The 21,162-nt window shown below is 36.3% G+C and overlaps 1 protein-coding gene across 3 annotated transcripts in view; it reads left to right on the forward strand.

Annotated features, from left to right (window-relative positions):
* The window catches only part of DCK (deoxycytidine kinase), a 35,734-nt gene extending 21,807 nt beyond the window's left edge, over positions 1 to 13,927 (forward strand). The window contains exons 1-6 of one of the 3 annotated variants that reach the window (XM_087434417.1): positions 5,631 to 5,778; positions 6,668 to 6,861; positions 8,420 to 8,567; positions 10,232 to 10,347; positions 11,109 to 11,199; positions 12,008 to 13,927. In XM_087434417.1, the coding sequence (XP_087290543.1) occupies positions 5,710 to 5,778; positions 6,668 to 6,861; positions 8,420 to 8,567; positions 10,232 to 10,347; positions 11,109 to 11,199; positions 12,008 to 12,034 (645 nt within the window). In that variant the 5' untranslated portion in view covers positions 5,631 to 5,709 and the 3' untranslated portion in view covers positions 12,035 to 13,927. Of the gene's footprint in view, positions 1 to 5,630; positions 5,779 to 6,667; positions 6,862 to 8,419; positions 8,568 to 10,231; positions 10,348 to 11,108; positions 11,200 to 12,007 lie in introns of those variants that run through there. The other 2 variants (XM_004419155.3, XM_087434418.1) reach the window with 2 other exon arrangements.
* The last annotated feature ends 7,235 nt before the right edge of the window (positions 13,928 to 21,162 follow it).

Raw genomic sequence — 21,162 nt, forward strand, 5'->3', positions numbered from 1 at the left:
TTCTAGACGTTTCATGGTTTCAGGTCTTACATTCAAGTCTTAATCCATTTTGAGTTAATTTTTGTGTATGGGGTAAGATAATGGTCCACTTTCGTTCTTTTGCTTGTGGCTGTCCAGTTTTCCCAGCACCATTTATTGAAGAGACTTTCCTTTCTCCATTGTATGTCCTTGGCTCCTTTGTCGAAAATTAGCCATCCATAGATGTGTGGAATTATTTCTGGGCTCTCAATTCTGTTCATTGATCTGTGTGTCTGTTTTTGTGCCAGTACCTTGCTGTTTTGGTTACTACAGCTTTGTAGTATATTTTGAAATCAGGGAGTGTGGTAGCTCCAGCTTTGTTCTTTTTTCTCAGGATTCCTTTGGCTATTCAGGGTCCTTTGTTGTTCCATATAAATTTTAGGATTCTTTGTTCTATTTCTGTGAAAAATGATATTGGGACTTTGGTAGGGATTGCATTGAATCTATAGATTGCTTTAGGAAGTATGGACATTTTAACTATGTTAATTCTTCCATTCCAAGAGCACGGAATATCTTTCCATTTCTTTGCGTCTTCAGTTTCTTTCAACAGTGTTTTATAGTTTTCAGTGTACAGATCTTTCATCTCTTTGGTTAAGTTTATTCCTAGGTATGTTATTCTTTTTGTTGCAGTTGTAAATGGGATTGTATTCTTAATTTCTCTTTCTGCTACTTCGTTGTTAGTGTATAGAAATGCAACTGATTTTTGTATATTGATTTTCTATCCTGCAACTTTACCATATTCATTTATTATTTCTAAAAGTTTTTTGGTGTATTCTTTAAGGTTTTCTGTATATAAAATCATGTCATCTGCAAATAGTCACAGTTTCACTTCTTCGTTTCCAATTTGGATGCCTTCTTCCTTTCCAATATCTTGCCTGATTGCTCTGTCCAGGACTTCCAATACTATGTTAAATAGGAGTGGTGCAAGTGGGCATCCTTGTCTGGTTGCTGTTCTTAGAGGGATGGCTTTCAGTTTTTCTCCATTGAGAATGATATTAACTGTGGGTTCGTCATGTATGGCCTTTATTATGTTGAGGTACTTTCCATCTATACCCATTTTATTCAGAGTTTTTATCATAAATGGATGCTGTGTCTTGTCAAATGCTTTCTCTGCATCTATTGAGATGATCATGTGATTTTTTATTCTTCACTTTGTTAATGTGGTGTATCACGTTGACTGATTGATTTGTGGATGTTGAACCATCCCTGCATCCCTGTAATAAATCCCACTTGACCATGGTGTATGATCTTTTTAATGTTTTGTTGTGTTCGATTTGCTTTTTGTTGAGTAATTTTGCATAGGTGTTCATCAGTGATGTTGGCCTGTAATTTTGTGTTGTGCTTGTCAGGTTTTGGTATCAGGGTAATGTTGGCTTCATAGAATGATATAGGAAACTTCCCCTCCTCTTCAATTTTTTGGAAGAGTTTGAGAAGCATAGGTATTAAGTCTTCTTGGAATGTTTAGTAGACTTCACCAGGGAAGCCATCTGGCCCTGGACTTTTATTTTTTGGGAGGTTTTTGATTATTGTTTTGATCTCTTTACTGTTGATTGGTCTATTCAAATTTTCTATTTCTTCTTTATTCAGTTTTGGAAGGTTGTATGATTCTCAGAATTTATCCATTTCTCCTAGATTGTCCACTTTGTTGGCATACAGCTTTTCATAGTATTCTCTTATAGTCTTTTGTATTTCTGAGGTTTCCGTTGTAATTTCTCCTCCTTCATTTCTGATTTTATTTATTTCAGCCTTCTCTCTTTTTTTCTTGGCGAGTCTAGCTAAAGGTTTATCAATTTTGTTTATCTTTTCAAAGAACTAGCTCTTGGTTTCATTGATTTTTTTTCTATTGTTTTTTAGTCTCTATTTCATTTATTTCTGCTCTGATTTTTATTATTTCCCTCCTTCTACTGATTTTGGGCTTTGTTGGTTCTTCTTTTTCCAGTTCCTTCAGGTGCTGTTTATTTGAGTTTTCTTGTTTGTTGAGGTAGGCCTCTATTGCTATAAACTTCCCTCATAGAACCACTTTTGCTGTATCCCATAGATTGTGGTGTGTCGTATTTTCGTTTTTGTTTGTCTCCAGGTATTTTTTTATTTCTTCTTTGATTTCTTCAATGACCCAGTCGTTGTTCAGTAGCGTTTTGTTTAATCTCTACATATTTTTGGCTTTTCTGATTTTCTTCCTATAGTTGATTTCTAGTTTCATACCATTTTGGTCAGAAAAGATGCTTCATATTATTTCAATCTTCTTAAATTTATTGAGACATGTTTTGTGGCCTTATATGTGATCAGTCCTGGAGAATGTTCCATGTGCATTTGAAAAGAATGTGTATTCTTCGGTTTTTGGATGGAATGTTCTGTATATATCTACTAAGTCCATCTGGTCTAGTGTATCGTTTAAGGCCAATTTTTCCTTATTGGTCTTCTGTTTGGATGATCTATCCATTGGTGTAAGTGGAATGTTAAAGTCCTCTACTATTATTTTGTTACTGTCTATTTCACTTTTTATGTCTGTTAATAGTTGCTTTATATATTTAGGTGCTCCTATGTTTGGTGCATAGATATTTACAAATGTTATATCCTCATGTTGGATTGTTCCCTTGATCATTATGTAGTACCCTTCTTTGTCTCTTGTTACAGTTTTTGTTTTATTTATTTATTTTTTTTGTGAGGAAGATCAGCCCTGAGCTAACATCCGTGCTAATCCTCCTCTTTTTGCTGAGGAAGACTGGCTCTGAGCTAAGATCTATTACCAATCCTTCTCCTTTTTTTTCCCCAAAGCCCCAGTAGATAGTTGTATGTCATAGTTGCACATCCTTCTAGTTGCTGTATGTGGGACGCGACCTCAGCATGGCCGGAGCAGCAGTGTGTCAGTGCCCGCCCAGGATCTGAGCCCGTGCCGCCAGTAGCGGAGCGCATGCACTTAACCGCTAAGCCACGGGGCTGGACCTACAGTTTTTGTTTTAAAGTCTAATTTGTCTGATATAAGTATGCTACCCCAGCTTTCTTTTCATTGCCATTTGCATGGAGTATCTTTTTCCATCCCTTCACTTTCAGTTTGTGACTGTCTTTAGGTCTGAATTGTGTCTCTTGTGTGCAGCATATATATGGGTCTTGTTTTTTCATCCAGTCAGCCACCCTATGCCCTTTGATGGGAACATTTAGTCTGTTGACATTTAAAGTAACTATTGATAAGTATGTACTTATTGCCATTTTATTACTTTTTTTCTCAGTGTTTTAGTAGTTCTTCTCTGTTCCTTTCTTCTTCTCTTGCTCTCTTCCCTTGTGGTTTGATGGCTTTCTTTACTATTATATTTAGGTTCCTTTCTCTTAGTTTTTTGTATGTTTATTGTAGGTTTCTGGTTTGTCATTACCATGAGGTTCATATATGATAACCTACATATGTAGCAATCTATATTAATTTGATGGTCTCTTTAATTTGACCTCTTTCTAAAAGATCTACTCTTTTACTCCCCTTCCCACATTTTATGTTTTGGATAGCATATCTAACCTCTTTTTTGTGCGTTTGTATCTGTTACCCTCTTATCATGGAAATAGTTTTTTCCCATTTGTGGTCTTCTCTTTACCCCTTAAATAAGTCCCTTTTGCTTTTCTTGTAGGGCTGGTTTCTTGGTGATAAACTCCTTTAATTTTTGCTTGTCTGGGAAACTTTATTTCTCCTTCCCTTCTGAATAATAGCTTTGCTGAGTAGAGTATTCTTGGCTGTAGGTTCTTTCCTTTTAGCACTTTATATATCGTGCCACTCTCTTCTAGCCTGTCAGGTTTCTGCTGAGAAGTCAGCTGATAGCCTTATGGGGTTTCCTTTGTATGTAACTTGTTGCCTTTCTCTTGCAGCTTTTGAGATTCTCACTTTATCTTTAATTCTGGACATTTTAATTATGATGTGTCTTGGTGTGGGCCTTCTTGGGTTTATCTTTTTTGGTGCTTTCTGTGCTTCCTGTACCTGGACGTCTTTTTCCTTCCTTAGGTTAGGGAAGTTTTCAGCTATTATTTCCTCAAATAGATTCTCTGCACCTTTGTCTCTCTCTTCTCCTTCTGGGACACCTATGACATGGATGTTAGTGCCCTTGATTGTTGTCCCAGAGGTCTCTTCTTTTTTTCTTTTTTTTTTTTTTGTGAGGAAGATCAGCCCTGAGCTAACATCCAATGCCAATCCTCCTCTTTTTTGCTGAGGAAGATTGGCGCTGGGCTAACATCTATGCCCATCTTCCTCTACTTTATATGGGATGCCACCAGGGCATGGCTTGACAAGCGGTGCATCAGTGCACGCCCGGGATCCGAACCTGCAAACCCCGGGCCGCTGAAGTGGAGTGCGTGCACTTAACCGCTATGCCACCAGGCCGGCCCCTGTCCTTGTTCTTTTTAATTCTTTTTTCTTTTATCTGTTCAGCTTGGGTGATTTCCTCTGGTCTTTCATCCAGCTTGCTGATCCATTCTTCTGTATCATCTACTCTGGTTTTGAGTCCCTCTAGTGAATTTTTCATTTCCAGTATTGTATTCTTCATTTCTAATTGGTTCTTTTTTATGTTTTCCCGTTTCTCGTTGAAGTTCTTGCTGAGTTCATTCATTCTTCTCCCAAGATCAGTGAGCATCCTTATGACTTTTTGTTTGAACTCTTTGTTAGGTAGATTGCTCATTTCTTTTTCACTTAGTTCTTTTTCTGGGGTTTTGTCCTGTTCCCTTACTTGGAACATATTCCTTTGCCTCCTCATTTTGCCTCTTTCTCTGTGCTTATATCTACGTATTAGGTAGGGCAGCTGTGTCTCCTGATCTTGGAGAGGTCGCCTTATGTAAGAGATGCCTTATGATGCCCAGCGGTGTGCTTCCCTCTTGTCACCGGTTCCAAATGTTCCAGGAGTGACCCCTGTGTGGGCTACATGTGTCCTTCTGTTGTGACATGGTTGCTTTTGCTGCAGGTGCCCAGGACGGCTGGGCTGTCCCCCTGGCTGGCTGGTTGTATTGCTCAGCTGTGTGTGGCTGCTATGGATCCTTCAGTCAATTTATCGGGTGTGGGGGGCCCCCAGCACAGTTGGATGCAAGGTCTGATAACACATTCCTGTTGCAGTTTTTCTGTTAAGTGAGTAGGCCCCCAGTGTGGCTGGTTGTTAGGCTCAGGGACTTACAATTGCTGTAGGCCTAAAGCCTACAAGGCTCTTGTCAGCTCTCTCAGGATTGCAGCTGAGTGATGCTGGCCCCAGGCTCAGGAGGACCCAATTGCTTCAGGCTTTGGAAGGTGGGGCCCATCCCCTATGTGGCTGTTTGAGAAGCACAAGTCTTCTGCAGCTGACAAGCCCCACTGCCCACAGGGCCACACACCCTGTCCACACCATCCTGCCCTGTGCACGTGCCCTGACGCCCTGAAGCCGACCCACTCCCCCCAGCACAGAGGCCCCACACACTCCACCCGATCCTCACACATGCCCTGCCCCGAAGAGGTTGATCCAGTCGCCCAGCTTCCGAGGATCAAGGCACCCAGCCTATGCAGGCCCACCAGTTGCCTGAGGGCTTGCTGTTGGGTGGGGCCAGTCCCTAGGGTGGGCTGCCTGCCCTGGCTGAGCTGGATTAAATTGGTTCTCTAGTGGGTGGGGCAGACCCTGAGCTTTTAGCAGGCCAGGGGAAGAACTCCAATGGTGTCTGCCAATGTCTGTGTCAGCACATCTGAACTAGGTCACAATAATGGTTGCCTCTAATGTCTCAGTCCCTGAAGAGGTCTCCCCTCTCACTGAGATGCACCCAGCCTATCAGGTGAGTCTCTTTTTACCAAAGGACTGTGCACCTTTCTTTCTAATGATTTTAGGTTGTTTTCTGAAATGGGTGAGTTTGTGTGTGGGCCCGTTAAGAGCCGGGTTTTTTCTCTTTATGTCCAATAGCTTCTCCAGGGGTACTCTCCGTTGTTGTTAGTAGCTAGCAAAGCCAGATATTATGACACTCATCTCCGTTGTTATAGTGGTAATGCTCCCCCGCTCAGCTCCCCGACTCCTCCAGGGAAGGCTGCGTACCTTTGGATTACTCCTGGGCAGCCGTGAAGCTCCGCAGCTCGCGAAGGTGGCTTCTTTTCTCTCCAGAAAGGAATTTCTGCCTCTTCCACCTCGGTTAGGACTGTCTCTTGTTGTAGGGGTTCTTTTTATCCAATTTTAAGTTCTTTCTCAGGGGTAATTGTTCCAAGAGTAGCTGTGAATTTTTTGTTTACTTGGGAGGAGGTGAGTTCAGAGTCCGCCTGTGCTGCCATCTTGACACTCACCCCTGGTTTTCCCAGTTTTGAAAAGAAGATATAAATTCATATATATTAAATGTGAAATTATTTAGCTTTTAAATATTGACAACTAATTCAGATTTTTAAAGAGTCCCATTTGGGCTAAACGAATAATTTCTGCCATACGCTGTTAGTTTGTGACTTCTTGTGGAAAAGATCTAAGGAACTCGTGGTTAAGCTAGCTTTTCAAATTCTTCCAGATCTCAGGCAACCTGGAAAATACAGTGGGAAAGAGCAGGAGGAAGAAGACCTAATCATCTTGGTTTTGCTAATTATGATGCATTTATTTATTCAACTTCTCTGTTTGAGCTTTTTAAAAGATTAAAATAGCGCTATTGATCATTAACTTTTCTTTTTGTTTTCTTTTCAAATTCAAAACAGGAATTGACAACGTTTGAGAAAACTGGTGGGAATATTCTTCAGATGATGTATGAGAAACCTGAACGATGGTCTTTTACCTTCCAGTTATATGCCTGCCTCAGTCGAATACGAGCTCAGTTTGCCTCTCTCAGTGGCAAGCTCAGAGATGCGGAGAAACCTGTATTATTTTTTGAACGATCTGTGTATAGTGACAGGTGTATATAAATGATTTGTACTTGTCAGTTTGGAATCTTGGCTTAGAACTGGACTTATTTTTTTTGTTTCCTGGGAATCAAAGTAATGAGAGAGACTGAGTTGGGGATTTGAGATGGAGAATGACATTTAATTAAAAATTTAATACCTTCAGCAGTTTGGTACTAATGGCATTAGGGAAGTTCTAGCGTTTATAATTGCTAGCTTCCATGGAAATTATAGGGAATATCTTGGCATCTCATTCAAATTTGCAAAGAAGTTTTGTTTCTTCCAACCCTCTTAAAATTCTTATCTGCTCTGGTTAAATCTAGATCTATATTCTAGACTTGCGTCTGGAGCAAGGAGATAGAAATCTCCAAGGGCCTTAGAATTACCCTGCTTATACAAGGGTTCTTTTAACCTCTAGAGTTCGCTCAGAACAGAAGTTGTCAAACTTTTGTTCTTGGGACCCTTTTCGATTCTTAATAATTATTGAGGATCCCAAAGAGCTTTGTGTCTTATTGGTATTTATGTTATTAGAAATTAAAATTGAGAAATATAAAGAAAATAACATTTAAAATTGTTTTTTTTTTTTTTAAAGATTTTATTTATTTATTTATTTTTCCCCCAAAGCCCCAGTAGATAGTTGTATGTCATAGCTGCACATCCTTCTAGTTGCTGTACGTGGGACGCGGCCTCAGCACGGCGGGAGAAGCGGTGCGTCGGTGCGGGCCTGGGCCAGCAGCGGAGCGCGCGCACTTAACCGCCGAGCCACGGGGCCAGCCCAACATTTAAAATTAATAATAATAATGGGCCGGCCCGGTGGCTCGGCGGTTAAGTGCGTTCACTCCACTACTGGCGGCCTGGGTTCAGATACCGGGTGCGCACCGACGCACTGCTTCTCCGGCCATACTGAGGCCGAGTCCCACATACAGCAACTAGAAGGATGTGCAGCTATGACATACAACTATCTACTGGGGCTTTGGGGAAGAAAAAAAAAAAAAAGGAGGAGGAGGATTGACAATAGATGTTAGGTCAGAGCTGGTCTTCCTCAGCAAAAAAAAGAGGAGGATTAGCACAGATGTTAGCTCAGGGCTGACCTCCCTCACACACACAAAAAAAATTTAATAATAATAAACCCATTACATATTAACATAAAAACATACTTGTAAAAACTATATAATTGAGAAGAGTAGCAATATTTTCCATTTTTGCAAGTCTCTTTAATCTCTGACTTAATAGAAGACAGCTGGATTCTTGTTTATGCTTCTATATTCAATCTGTTGTAATATGTTCTTTTGGTTGAAGTATAGTATATAAAATAATCTGGCCTCTCACAGGAGTCCTGGAATGCTCTTAGGGACTACCAAGGATTCTCACACCACATTTTTGAGAACGACTGGCCAAGAATATATTTCCCATAGTTGGAGACACTCTGTTGTTTTTTTCTATTGTCCAAGGCATTATCTGCCATGGGTTTTAGGAGAATGTTCCATGTCCATTTAGTAGATCTATTTTCTCTTTTCTATTTCTTTGTGCTTTTTGGAAAGGATTTATGTGTTGATGTAGACTCTCTTTCAGGTATATTTTTGCATCTAATTTGTATGAATCTGACTGCATGAATGAAACAGAGTGGACAATTTATCAAGACTGGCATGACTGGATGAATAACCAGTTTGGCCAAAGCCTTGGTCTGGATGGAATCATTTATCTTCGAGCTACTCCAGAGGTGAGACTCAATAAAAATTAGTTTGCTCCATTGAAAATTTAAAGTAATATTTAGAAATCCTTTCAGTGGTATGCAGTGAAGACAATTTAGTTTAACTCTACTCCCCACCCCCAAATTAGAAACTCATAGCTGTGTAGGCAGAAGCATTCTATTTTCTCAGCAAACTGGAAGCCCACATTTGGCAAGTTGTTCTTTTAGGCCATTCTCTGTTCTTCCTTGGTTCTCTTCTTCATTATTTCTTCCTAACTTGTGCAGGGTTTCTTACCTGTCACAGCTAGATTAAGAAACTTGCTCAGGCAACTCCTAGAATATGGGCTTCATGAGGTGGGATTTTGGATATTTTAATTACTGTTGAATTTCCAGTGCCTAGAACAGGGCTTGGGTACATATTAGGAGCTCAGTAAATATTTGCATTAATGGCAAAGTTGATGGAGGTCCATTTCAATAAATCTCTTCTGGTTGTTTATCGGTGAAATGGGTGGATAGCTACAGTTGGGAAGTGACTTGGAAGACTCTTGCCATTTTTAGTTAAGGGAGCTAAGTTAAAAATGTGTCTTTTGGGCAGGCCCCGTGGCTTAGCAGTTAAGTGCACGCGCTCCGCTACTGGCGGCCCGGGTTCGGATCCCGGGCGCGCACCGACGCACTGCTTCTGCGGCCATGCTGAGGCCGCGTCCCACATACAGCAACTAGAAGGATGTGCAGCTATGACATACAACTATCTACTGGGGCTTTGGGGGAAAAATAAATAAATAAAAATTAAAAAAAAATAAAAATAAAATAAAAATGTGTCTCTCATGATAGGTTGTAACATAGCTATTCTTATTTGCATATGAAATTATATAGTGAATCCAAGGAGACCAAGTGGATGCCTTTCATAAAACTAACCTAAATAAGAGCTTACATTTATTAAGAAATTTCTGATTTTGGTGTTTGCATTCTTATTTTCCTCTGTTTTGTATTCCTGTTTCTTCTGTAAGTCATGACGAATGTTAAGTGTCATGACTTCTAGCCTGAAAGAATACTGTGTTGCTATTGCTGAATTGTCAAGGAAACTAGGTTTCTGATTCCAAGTGATGATTTAGTTCTTCTTCTAATATCAAGTAGGCCAGAATTTAATAAAAATAATTTTGAAATCTACTTTTATTTTTGAAAATATTTTTTTTTGTTTTTAATTACAAAAATGCTAAATGCAAATATAGAAGAACATAAAGAATACTAATAATTTCATTCTGCTAGAAACATTCATAGTCAATATCTTAAATGGAATTTTGATTTTGATGATTTTGAATTGAATTAAATTTTGATGATATTTTTTGATTAAGAAGATCATTTAATTATATGAAAAGAGGGGATTTATAATAGACTTTGAAGCATAGTTTGTATGCTGAACTTTTTACCAACCTTATTTTATATTTCAGGTATGGATGACAAAAGTTTATAGACTTATTATGGCTTATTTGTGAAAGTACTACTTGGTTTAGAGCCACCAAATGGTTGAAAAGCACAAGGAGGGAAAAATGAACTATTTCAACTTTCTAGAGGGAATAGAGGTTTTGGCTAGCATAACTAAAGAGACAGTAGAGAAGAAAAATTTAATGGCAGCGGACAAGAATAATTGTTCCTTGCTTCTCCCCCTCCCCTCCTTTCTTATTGCTTGCTTTTAGAAATGCTTGAATAGAATATATTTACGGGGAAGAAGTGAAGAACAAGATATTCCTCTTGAATATTTAGAGAAGCTTCACTCTAAGCATGAAAGCTGGCTCCTGCATAGAACACTGAAGTAAGACTTCCTCATTCTTACTTACAATTCATTTTTAATGCCTTTATCAAATTTTAATCCAAAACATGTACAGTTTTTAATTTTCAGCCATTTTTATTTATTAGTATTGTGGGATCTCCCAGAATGAGGTATGGATTTTGATTCTCTTTATTGCAATGAGATCCCATTTCCTTAAAGTTTTTATAGCTAATCTCCCCCAGTGGTATCGACAGCATAATATATGGAATTTCACAATAAGTGATAAAGTAGGAAATATATCTGTGTACATTATTTAGGTACTCTCTTTCAGAGAGAATTTTAAGATATTTCAAATTTGTTTCTTAGATCAAGACTTGCAAGGTAGTATAGCATAGTTGTTATGAGCATGGACTTTGTCATTATCAGATCTTGGTTCAAATCCAGCCTCACTTATTAGCTTGCAACCTTAGACAACCTCTGAGCCTCAGAGTGACCTCCCTGAGCTTTAGTTTTCTCCTTTTTACAATGTAAACATTCCTACTTTACGGTATGTTTTTGGTTTTTGAGGAGAATTACATGTCACAGTGCCTAGCTTTATATTTTATACATGATATTTTTAGATACATTTAGTAAATCTAGATGAGAAAGGAAGGGGCTGCCAGATGAAGTACTTGCAGGATAACTTTAATATAAAATGATTGACAACGTTTTGATTTTCCAATGATGATATAAGAATGAGTTTTTAGTGTTTTTTATTTATTGCTTTTTCTAATTATTTTGTTCACCTCTCTCTTTTTAAACAGAACCAATTTTGATTATCTACAAGAAGTGCCTATCTTAACACTAGATGTTAATGAAGACTTTAAAGACAAATATGACAGTCTGATTGAAAAGGTAGATTTATACAAAGACTATAAACTAATATTTGTTTTGTCTTGTCTAAAAAACATTTTCTAACTTGTGAGAAAAAAGTTTTCTAGCAGAAAATATTATATAAAGTTACATTAAGAGACAGATAAGAGCTTTGGAGGAATTTAGACTGTTTAGATTCTAATCCTAACTTCAAATTCTAGCTTTGTGCCCTTAGCTAAAATAAGGAGCTTTCTTATCCTTTAGTTCTTTCATCTGCAATATGGGGATAATCACATTAACAAAAGTTTTTGCTCACTCTGTTCTCCTCTGCTTGTCCCCTTTTCCCCCCTTCTTCCCTATACTGCCAATCTTTAGATATTTTAATAATAAACTGCTTGTGAAATTAAATTTATCTTTTTCAACTAAATTCAGTATGGAGGATATTTTAAGTTGTAGGATATGGATCTCATCCATTTTTATATTAGCTGAAGCCTTGAGATTAAAGCATTTTTAGTTTTGAGTTATATTTGGGACCTTTGTCAATGATGACTTGGCATTGCCTAATCATTGAATCATTGTCTTAATCAGAGTTAATCTATCCCCAAGATATTTGGGAGTTGACTATATTCTATTAAGTGAGTGGTGCCCTAAAATGACATTTTAGGTCATCTTTTACTGTTGAAGTATTTTTTAATATTTCTGTTGCAAGTAAATGCTATAGTTTTACGAGGGAGTTACTTACTGTATTACAGTTGAGGTCTTCAACTGTTAAATACTTTTAAATGAAGATGAATATTAAATATCTCAAATTAATCAAGGAATTATATTAATACTTTTTTTCTCCTCTCAGGTCAAAGAATTTTTGAACACTTTGTGATCTTGCTGAAGACTACAGGCAGCCAGATGATTCCAAATACTTAAACTTTGTGTATCTTTGTAGCTCCATATTCATATAAGTCTTTGTAGAAAACCTAAGTTTTTAACTATTTTTGTTCCAAGAAAAAAATTTTTTTTTGAGGATTCCTATACAAAAGTTTAGAACTAGTTTCTTTTTTTTGGTTTAAAAAAAGATATTTAATTATCTCTCACAACAAGAAGTCTGAAGGTAGATGATTCCAGAATCACTGCAGTGGCTAAACTATATCATAAAGGACCCAGCCTCTTTCTGTCTTTCCCCTCTGTTATCTTCCTCAGGAGGTTGGTTTTTTTTCCTGATGCTTCTCATCTCATTGGTGACCAGTTTCTTAACTGGAAACTTTAATGTTACGTAGTAAATGGTGATGTGTCCTGTGTAAATTAGTGCACCTATTAAGAGTTGAAAAGTAGAATTTAAGGAATCCCTAGAAAAAGGACTATGAAGTTTTATTTAAATACTTTTGATCAAGTGCCTCCCCTTCCACTTTAAGTTATGTGGAAGATAAGGCCAGGTTTGGTATTTAACCACTTCATTGATATTGATAAATGTGTCTCTAACACATTTTCAGAGGAACAGGTTTGACTTTGTTCCCAGTTTGTAACAGCATAGCCTATCTTACAAGTCATTTAATCTTTTTCCTGCCTTTGTTTCTACATCTGTGGTACGAGTGAGACTTCATTCATCTTTTTGCATGGGATTTTGGAGGATTAAAGAGGAAATGTTTCTATACTTAAAAGATAACTGAAAGTTATTGCATACATATAAAGATTCAATTTAAATGGAGCCTAAAATAGCTACTTGCTTTCTCCTTTCTCAGACCATTCTTTTAGAATGGAATATTACTATTATAGTTAAAAGATTGGTTTAAACTATGATTATCTTTAAATCATTTGAGGTGGAAATATGGTTTTTCCTATATTCCTTCCCATTTTTATAGGTAGTGTTTGTGGAACATAGTGAGGGATATGTTTTTCCATTTCATTCTTTATTGACCCTGCACTGGGAATGAGTAGTCTTTTTTTTTACCTTAATACTTGATGGGAAGTCAAAAGAGAAACTGAAGACAAGGTAGATTATCTTTTTAGCAGTTTAATCTGTTTAGTCCCAGCCCTTATTTCATGCCCCATCCTGCCTTCCCTACTGTCTGGATTAATTAGGCAGCTTGCTTTTTTAAAATTTAAATAAAAGCCACACTTCTTTACTTTGAGAACGTTGTGGTCACTCTTCACATCATAGTTTGCTTTGCTTCTCTGTAGGGTTATACCTTAAGTTTTTTTTCCCCTCCTTTAAGAGAGGTTACTGATAAAAATGATATTTATATGTTATATATCTTGAAAGCATTATCATTTTTTGTTGAATATGTATTAGGAAATGTAAATATCAATAAAGAAGACAAGGGGGTAGCGTAGTTGTAGTTTTTAAAAACCTGCATGGATTCATTTTAGGTCTGTATATAATTAAAGATTTTTTTCAAGTTTGCTTGGTTGAGGTATGCAGTGTTTTTTCTATGTATTTAGCCTTTCTACTTGACGTTTTAGAAAAGTTCTGTTTTTGAAATGAGGAGGAAGAGTCACTTTTTGAAACTATCATTTTCCTTTTTAAAATGTCATCTTTTGTTTTTGGTTTCTTGATATTCAAAGATGATAATTTAGTGGGTTATACAGTCTAGATGCACTGATCTTTGAAAGGGAGACTTCATTTCAAATTTGTAATCACCATTGATGTTAAACTGTCTCATGATACTGTATGAGTTTTGTAAATTTTTGTTTGATATAAATGAATTTGTTTACTAAATTAAATATTTTCTTAAGAAATAAATATAAATCTCATGAACTATAATGGAGCTACACTCAATTGAAATGATTACATCTTTTTAGAATGAAACTTTATTCTACTTTTGAAGAAAAAAATTATGAATATAAAAAGATGACAATGGTTTATATACATTACGTTGATTCTATTTTAAGTGGAGGTATAATTCAGAGATTTTCAAGTAACCTTTAAAAATGTTTAGCTTAATGACTTTTTAAATCTGTAGAATTGAAAAGAAGCTAAAAAAATATATTATTTGTCATGACTCAAAAGGTGCAGCATTCGGTAGGCACAGGAGTATTGAGCCTAGTGTTCTGCATTATCTCTTGGATCCTGTTTCCCATACCAGGTCATCTTCTATCAGGGTATATTTACTACTTTTTATAGTTTAGTCTTCTGAGAAGGTAATTAATTGTACAAGCTTATTCCTTCATTCATAATTTTCTCGTCTTCTATGCCTGAAACTTAGAGCACTGTATACTGAGCCCTCTAGAAATTAGGTCTGTCATATTTTAAAGGACAAGGAGTCTTAAACTATTTTTTATAAAGAGATGTAAATCTCATTACCTCCAGAAAAATGCTAGATAAGTTGCTTAAAGTGTTTATCCATCCTGATAAATAATAGCCTTCCTCATTTGACAAATCTTCTCTCTTTCCTTTTTAAAAATTTTTTTTATTTTGAAATAGTTTTAGACTCACAAAACGTTGCAAAATTATTAGAGTTCCTCTGTATCCATCACCCAGTTTCTCCCAATGATAACATTTTATTTAACCATAGTATATTATCAAGACTAGGAAATTGACTTTGTTAATCTGCCATTAACTAAACTATAGACCTATTTGGATTTTACAGTCTTATCTCTCTTTTTAAAAAAAATTTTTTTAGTAGACTTTATTTTTTAGAGCAGTTGTAAGTTCACAGCAAAATCGAATGGAAAGTACAGAGTTCCCATATACTCTCTGCCACACATTTGCACAGTCTCCCCCACACTTGCACAGCCTCCCCCACTATCAACATTCCCCACCAGAGTGGTACATTTGTTACAATCGATGAACCTACACTGACACATCATTATCACTCAAAGTCCGTAGTTTACATTAGGGTTTATTCAGTGTTGTACATTCTGTGAGTTTTGACAAATGAATAATGACACGTTTCCACCATTGTAGTATCAAACAAAATAGTTTTACTGCGCTAAAAAATCCTCTATGCTCTGTTTGTTAACCCCCCTCGCCCCACCTCTGGCAACCACTAATCTTTTTATTGTCTCCATAGTTTTGCCTTTCCTAGAATCTCATATACTTGGGATCATGAAGTATGTAGCCTTTTCAGATTAGCTTCTTTCGAGTAGTAATTTGCATTTATTCTCTTCCATGTCTTTTCATGGCTTGATAGCTCATTTCTTTTTTAGCATTGAATAATATTCCATTGTCTGGATGTACCACAATTTATCCTCTTACCTACTGAAGGACATGTTGGTTGCTTCCAAGTTTTGGCAATTATGAATAAAGCTGCTATAAATAAAGCTGTACATGGATATGTACAGGTATTTCATGTGGACATAAATTTTCAATTCATTTGAGTAAATACCAAGGAGCACACTTGTTGGATCTTATGGTAAGAGTATGTTTAGACAGACTGCCAAACTGTCTCCCAAAATGGTTGTACCTACTAGCAGTGAGTGAGAGTTCCTGTTGCCCCACATCCTTCCCAGCATTTGATGTTGTCAGTTTTAGATTTTGCCCATTCTAATAGGTATGTGATTGCGTCTCGTTTTAATTTGCAATTCCCTAATGAGATGACATTAAGCATCTTTTCACGTGCTTACATGCCATCTGTATATCTTCTTTGGTGAGGTGTCTGTTAAGGTCTTTTGCCCATTTTTTATTTGGTTCATTTTCTTATTATTTTGTTTTAAGAGTTCTTTGTATATTTTAGATAACAGTCCTTTATCATATGTGTCTTTTGCAGATATTTTCTCCAGTCTGTGGTTTGTCTTATTCTCTTGAGATTGCCTTTTGCAGAGCAGAAGTTTTTAGTTTTAATGAAATCCAGCTTATCAGTGATTTTTTTCATGGATCGTATCTTGTGTTGTATCTAAAAAGTCTTCACCGTACCTAAGGTCATCTAGGTTTTCTTCCATGTATAAAATTCCTCTAGGAATTTTTTAATTATGTATTTTGCGTTTAGGTCTCTGATCCATTTTGAGTTCATTTTTGTGAAAGATGTAAAGTCCCTGTCTAAATTCATTTTTTTTGTGTGTGGATGTCCAGTCGTTCCAGCACCACTTGTTGAAAAGACTGTCTTGGCTTCATTGTATTACCTTTGCTCCTTTGTTGAAGATCAGTTGTCTCTATTCATGTGGGTCTATTTCTAGGCTCTCTGTTCTATTCCATTGATCGATTTGTCTGTTCTTTTGCCACTACCACCCTGTCTTGATTACTGTAGCTTTATATTCAGTCTTGAAGTTGGGTAATTTTGTGTTTCCTAGAGACATGAACTGCTTAGGTTTAGTAATACTTTAGGGGCTTTTTTTTTGTGTGAGGAAGATCAGCCCTGAGCTAACATCCGATGCCAATCCTCCTCTACTTTATATGCCGCCACAGCATGGCTTGACAAGCGTTGCATCGGTGCGTGCCCGGGATCTGAACCTGCAAACCCTGGGCCGCCACAGCAGAGCCCACGCGCTTAGCCGCTACGCCACTGGGCCGGCCCTTGGGGGCTTTTTGGGGCTATCCTAACAAGGTCTTTTTTCCTTCTAACAATTTATTTGTACAATGAAATTTTTTTTCTCCACCTCAGTTAGGTAGTTGAATATTGAAAAATGAAGGCAAGTTTGATACAATTCATTTTTTTCGTTATTTGGTGTGGTACCTTGGAATGTTGTCATTATTATAAAATGTATTAGTACTGAGATTAGTAGTGCCAAAATGTTTAAATACAGTCTTCTCCCATAAGAACTGTTTAGTGAATAACTTTTTGCCACAACATTTCTTGAAAAGCTATATCACTTTTCAGACAACTTTTTTTCTCCTTGGGTATAAAGACTGTTCCCACTCCAAAATATGCTAAACAAGTATGCAATAAAAAACAGTATTTAAACATTAACATCTCAGACAAAAACGTACTAGTTTACGTGATACTTTCTACACACAGACTATCATTTTGAACACATTTGAATTGTGCATCAGGTTATTTTGCTTTGCATAAGTGTGTCAAATGAGAGGAATGAAGAGGTTGCATCTTCTCAGACACTAGTCTGGTATGTGCAGATGCCATTTCCATGTGTTTTGAAGTTCCCTAAAGGTGTTTTTTTTGTGTTATAACTTAATTTTAAGTGCAGTTTGAATGCAAGATAACCGTTAGTCCTCAAAAGGGTGGAATATTGGTGGGGGAAAAATGGTGCAGAAAGCAGAATTCACTTTCCAAAGGATTCCTTTATTCCTCTCCTCTATTAACCTCCAACCACTAGCAAGTTTTCCTCCTTGGCAAGTGCAGTAAACCTTCTTTACAGTGTATTTTATGTACATTCTATAGTGTTTATTGCTTATAAACTTGTTTTATTATTCAGTTGATACTTTTTTTGGTATCTTGGGATATAATATATTATAATGTGCCCTATTAAAATTAATGGAAAAAATTTTCTTTTAAAGCTTTTTACTTAGTGACTTCTTAGTGCTTCCAGGAATAAATTAAAGGCATTAAGTGAGGGATAGATATGTAATTTGAATTAGATTCAGTTTTACCCATTCCCTTTCCCCCACCTTTTTTTCAGATTATTGTGGTTACAGCTCTATAATTATATGTTTACTGAAGTATAAATTCATAATATGATATTGATGTTCTCAATGTTTTCTATCAGTGAGGATTTAGGTTTGGTTCAGGGATTTCACAAAAAATTAACACTAAGTTCTGTTTTGGCAGATTTAAAATTGATAAATATTGCAGTGTTTCTTTTTAAGAATTAAGACTATCATCAAAAAAGTTTATTGGCAATATGGCTACTCTTTGAATTCATTTAATTTTAGTTCTGTGCCTAGAATAAAATAGGTACTCTACCAATCAATGTCCATTGCACTACAATAAAAGGTGACAATTAGTAATCAAACTAGGCAACAGTACGTTAGTTTTTGGTTTAGTTTTTATGATGAGCTTAAAAATGTTTTAAATATAGAATATTCAGCACCATAAGTAGGATAAAAGTACCATATAAATACAAGATATTATAAAATCCTTTCACATAACCATCTTTTAGCCTTACAAGTCTGTGGTATATAAAACTTATCACCATTTTACAGATGTGAAAGGCTAAGAGTTTTCTAAAGATCTCACAAAAATTGGCAAAGCTTGAACAAGAACTCAAATATTTTGACTCTCTAGCATAGAGGTTCATTTTATTTTAGTGAGTAGCAACTCTATTTTTACCTCTTCTTTATATTTAACGTCATTTTTCTTTTCTTCCTTAATTCTGGGTAGTGTTTAATGCCCATTTAAAATAGTAATTTGAAAATAAAAATTCGATAACAAAAGTAGTTTAAGCCCATGATTATTTCATAGTTAAATCAGTAGTTATAGCCCTTTGCCACATGAGGTCATTATATACTTGATTCTTTCCTCTGCTCTGGCCGTAATCCAAGCATCATTATTTTGATGGTGAGTGGTTGGAAAAAGATAGGAACTGAACAGAGGTCTTTTGCACTGCCAGAGCAAAAAAGCATTAATCGATTTATAAATACTTTGTTGAGTGAGATTTTATGTGTACAGATGTAGGGGAAAAAAGAAAATGAGCTTTTGGATTAAATATAGGTAATCATAAGACAGTGCTTTTAGAATTATTTTACTATAAGAAAGTCTGCAGCACAATTCCCAGCTGCTTCTCTAGGTTTAGATTGAATAATACCAATTGTTGTGGTTTTTTATGGGATAGTCCTTGGTTAGATAATTATGCTTAATAGGTTGCCAGGAAATTTAATTTTCTAATGTTCACTCAGACCTTATTAAGGGCTATCTTGCAAGACTGTTTATTATTAACTTATCAATTATGTATACAAAGAAGCTTGCAGTTATTTTTACTATTCTGTGGAACTACGTGGAGCTCAGACAGATGATTAGTTTTCTAAGAAGAAAAGTTTACTTAACAAAACCATGATCTAGAAAGTAATTTAGTAACAGAGGTAGGTAAAACCTGATCTTAAATTGACCCGTCTTCTGAAACATATCCCCTTTTGGTGTCACTTCAAAATGGTGGTGGTGATGCTGGTGCTTTGGTGATACCGAATATGTTTATGTGTGTGTATATGCACTGTTTTTACTGTTATCCTTTGTTTAAGATTCAATAAAGTAAAGCATCTCCTCAAGCTGCCATTTTGTCTTTGCTGTTACTGTCAGCTACAGTGGAATCACTTTCTGTGAGAATAGTAAATTAGGAAAGTGGCTAATGTTATAAAACAATTTATGCTCTACTTGGCTTAGCAACACTATTTTGATATGTTATACAGTGCTTAGAATACTACCTATCAAATCACTGGCTTGGGAACAGAATAGTCAATATGAGAATGTGTTATTATTTTGTTAGTGGTTGACGTGAACTGGTTGCTGGATTAGTAAATGAAATAACCTGTTAAGTATGGTAACTAACTTTTAACAGACCTTAAACAGACCATTGAATATTGTTCTCTTCAGAATACTAGTTACCTTGGGAGACTCTACGTGTATTCCAAAGATTCTGCCATTATTCAAAACACTCTTGGACCTGAGTTTAGAGTCTGAGTCATATATTTTTTAAAAGTGATTCAGGTTCTTTTTGTGTGTGTGACTGTATATAGGTTTTTTTTTCATGACCATAAATCATTTAGTGACAAGTCTAGTGAATAAAATGGTGGTAAAACTTAAAAAAACCCTGCTTTTGGCCATAAAAGAAACTAACAATGAGACACTTAGATTACTTTTCTTGTTCAGCTTATGAAATATATGTGAAGGAAATTCATATGTTTTTTGGTAACAAATGTTTTTGACTAATGGCAGGCTCTAAACTGAACATATAACCTCTTGTTAGAGTTACTTTGTAGGCTCTACTAAGTATAGAAGGTTCTAGTATAATTAAAAAGGAAAAAACTTTGTGTCCTATTATGTTTACATCTGGTATATACCCACAGTCAGTCATTGTTGAGTAAGAATTTATCTTTAATGTTTTTAACATCGCAGAATCATAGTGGTTAATAACTCAGGCTCCCAAGACAGACTACTGGCTCCAAATCCTGGCCCTGCTACTTACTGTGTAACTTTGGGCAAATCAGTATAACCTCCGTCAAGTAAATATTTTAATTTCCTTATCTATAAGAGGGCCATAAGTAATAGTACCTACCTATAAAGTTGTTCACTTTTAATGTGTAGTATATATAAAGCATTTAGAACAATGCTCCGTAGATGTTAGCCATTACTGTTAGTACCATTATTTCCTTTTATTCAGTGTCTTTGTTGCTGAAAGCATCTGGAAAATTGGTAAGGTTGTGCAGTTATTAAAAAAGAATGAATAAGGGGCCAGCACCGTGGCATAGCGGTTAAGTGCGCGCATTCCGCTGCTGGCGGCCCGGGTTCAGATCCCGGGCGCGCACCGATGCACCACTTGTCAGGCCATGCTGTGGCGGCATCCCGTATAAAGTGGAGGAAGATGGGCACAGGTGTTAGCCCAGGGCCAGTCTTCCTCAGCAAAAAGAGGAGGATTGGCATGGATGTTAGCTCAGGGCTGATCTTCCTCACACACAAAAAAGAATGAATAAGATAGAACTATAGTAGGGTATCCACTGTATTTTTTAAGTAGAAATAGTTATAGTATGATGCCCCATCTCTTTCTCTCTCTCTCTGCTTGTATGTTTGGTGTATGTTGTGTAGAGAGAGATGCACCAAACTGTTCGTTGTGGTTCCCTCTGGTGAGTGGGATTGGAGTGGTGGTTAAGATTCTTAGGAGAATGTCTTAGATATGAAAATTAAAAATTAGGCAATTCATTTAATATTAAGTTTGTTCATTCAGCAAATACTTACTGATCTCCTACTGCATCCCAGGAACTGTTGAAAGAACATCTGAGTTTTTAGGAATTACTCTTCCCTTTGAGGAACTTTGAAGCTGCATAAATGAGATTAGATTGCTATCTAAGTTCTTAGCGTTGTTCTTTAATTTTATTTTCTATACTTTATTTTTTGAGTGGTGCTGAATATAAACATTTTGATATCTCCATTAATGTTTAAGAAAATTATAATTTTTAATTTGTGAATGTGA

Source organism: Ceratotherium simum, chromosome 8 (genome assembly GCF_057802395.1).
Source record: "Ceratotherium simum simum isolate JZ-2026a chromosome 8, ASM5780239v1, whole genome shotgun sequence".
Classification (NCBI taxonomy): Eukaryota; Metazoa; Chordata; class Mammalia; order Perissodactyla; family Rhinocerotidae; genus Ceratotherium; species Ceratotherium simum.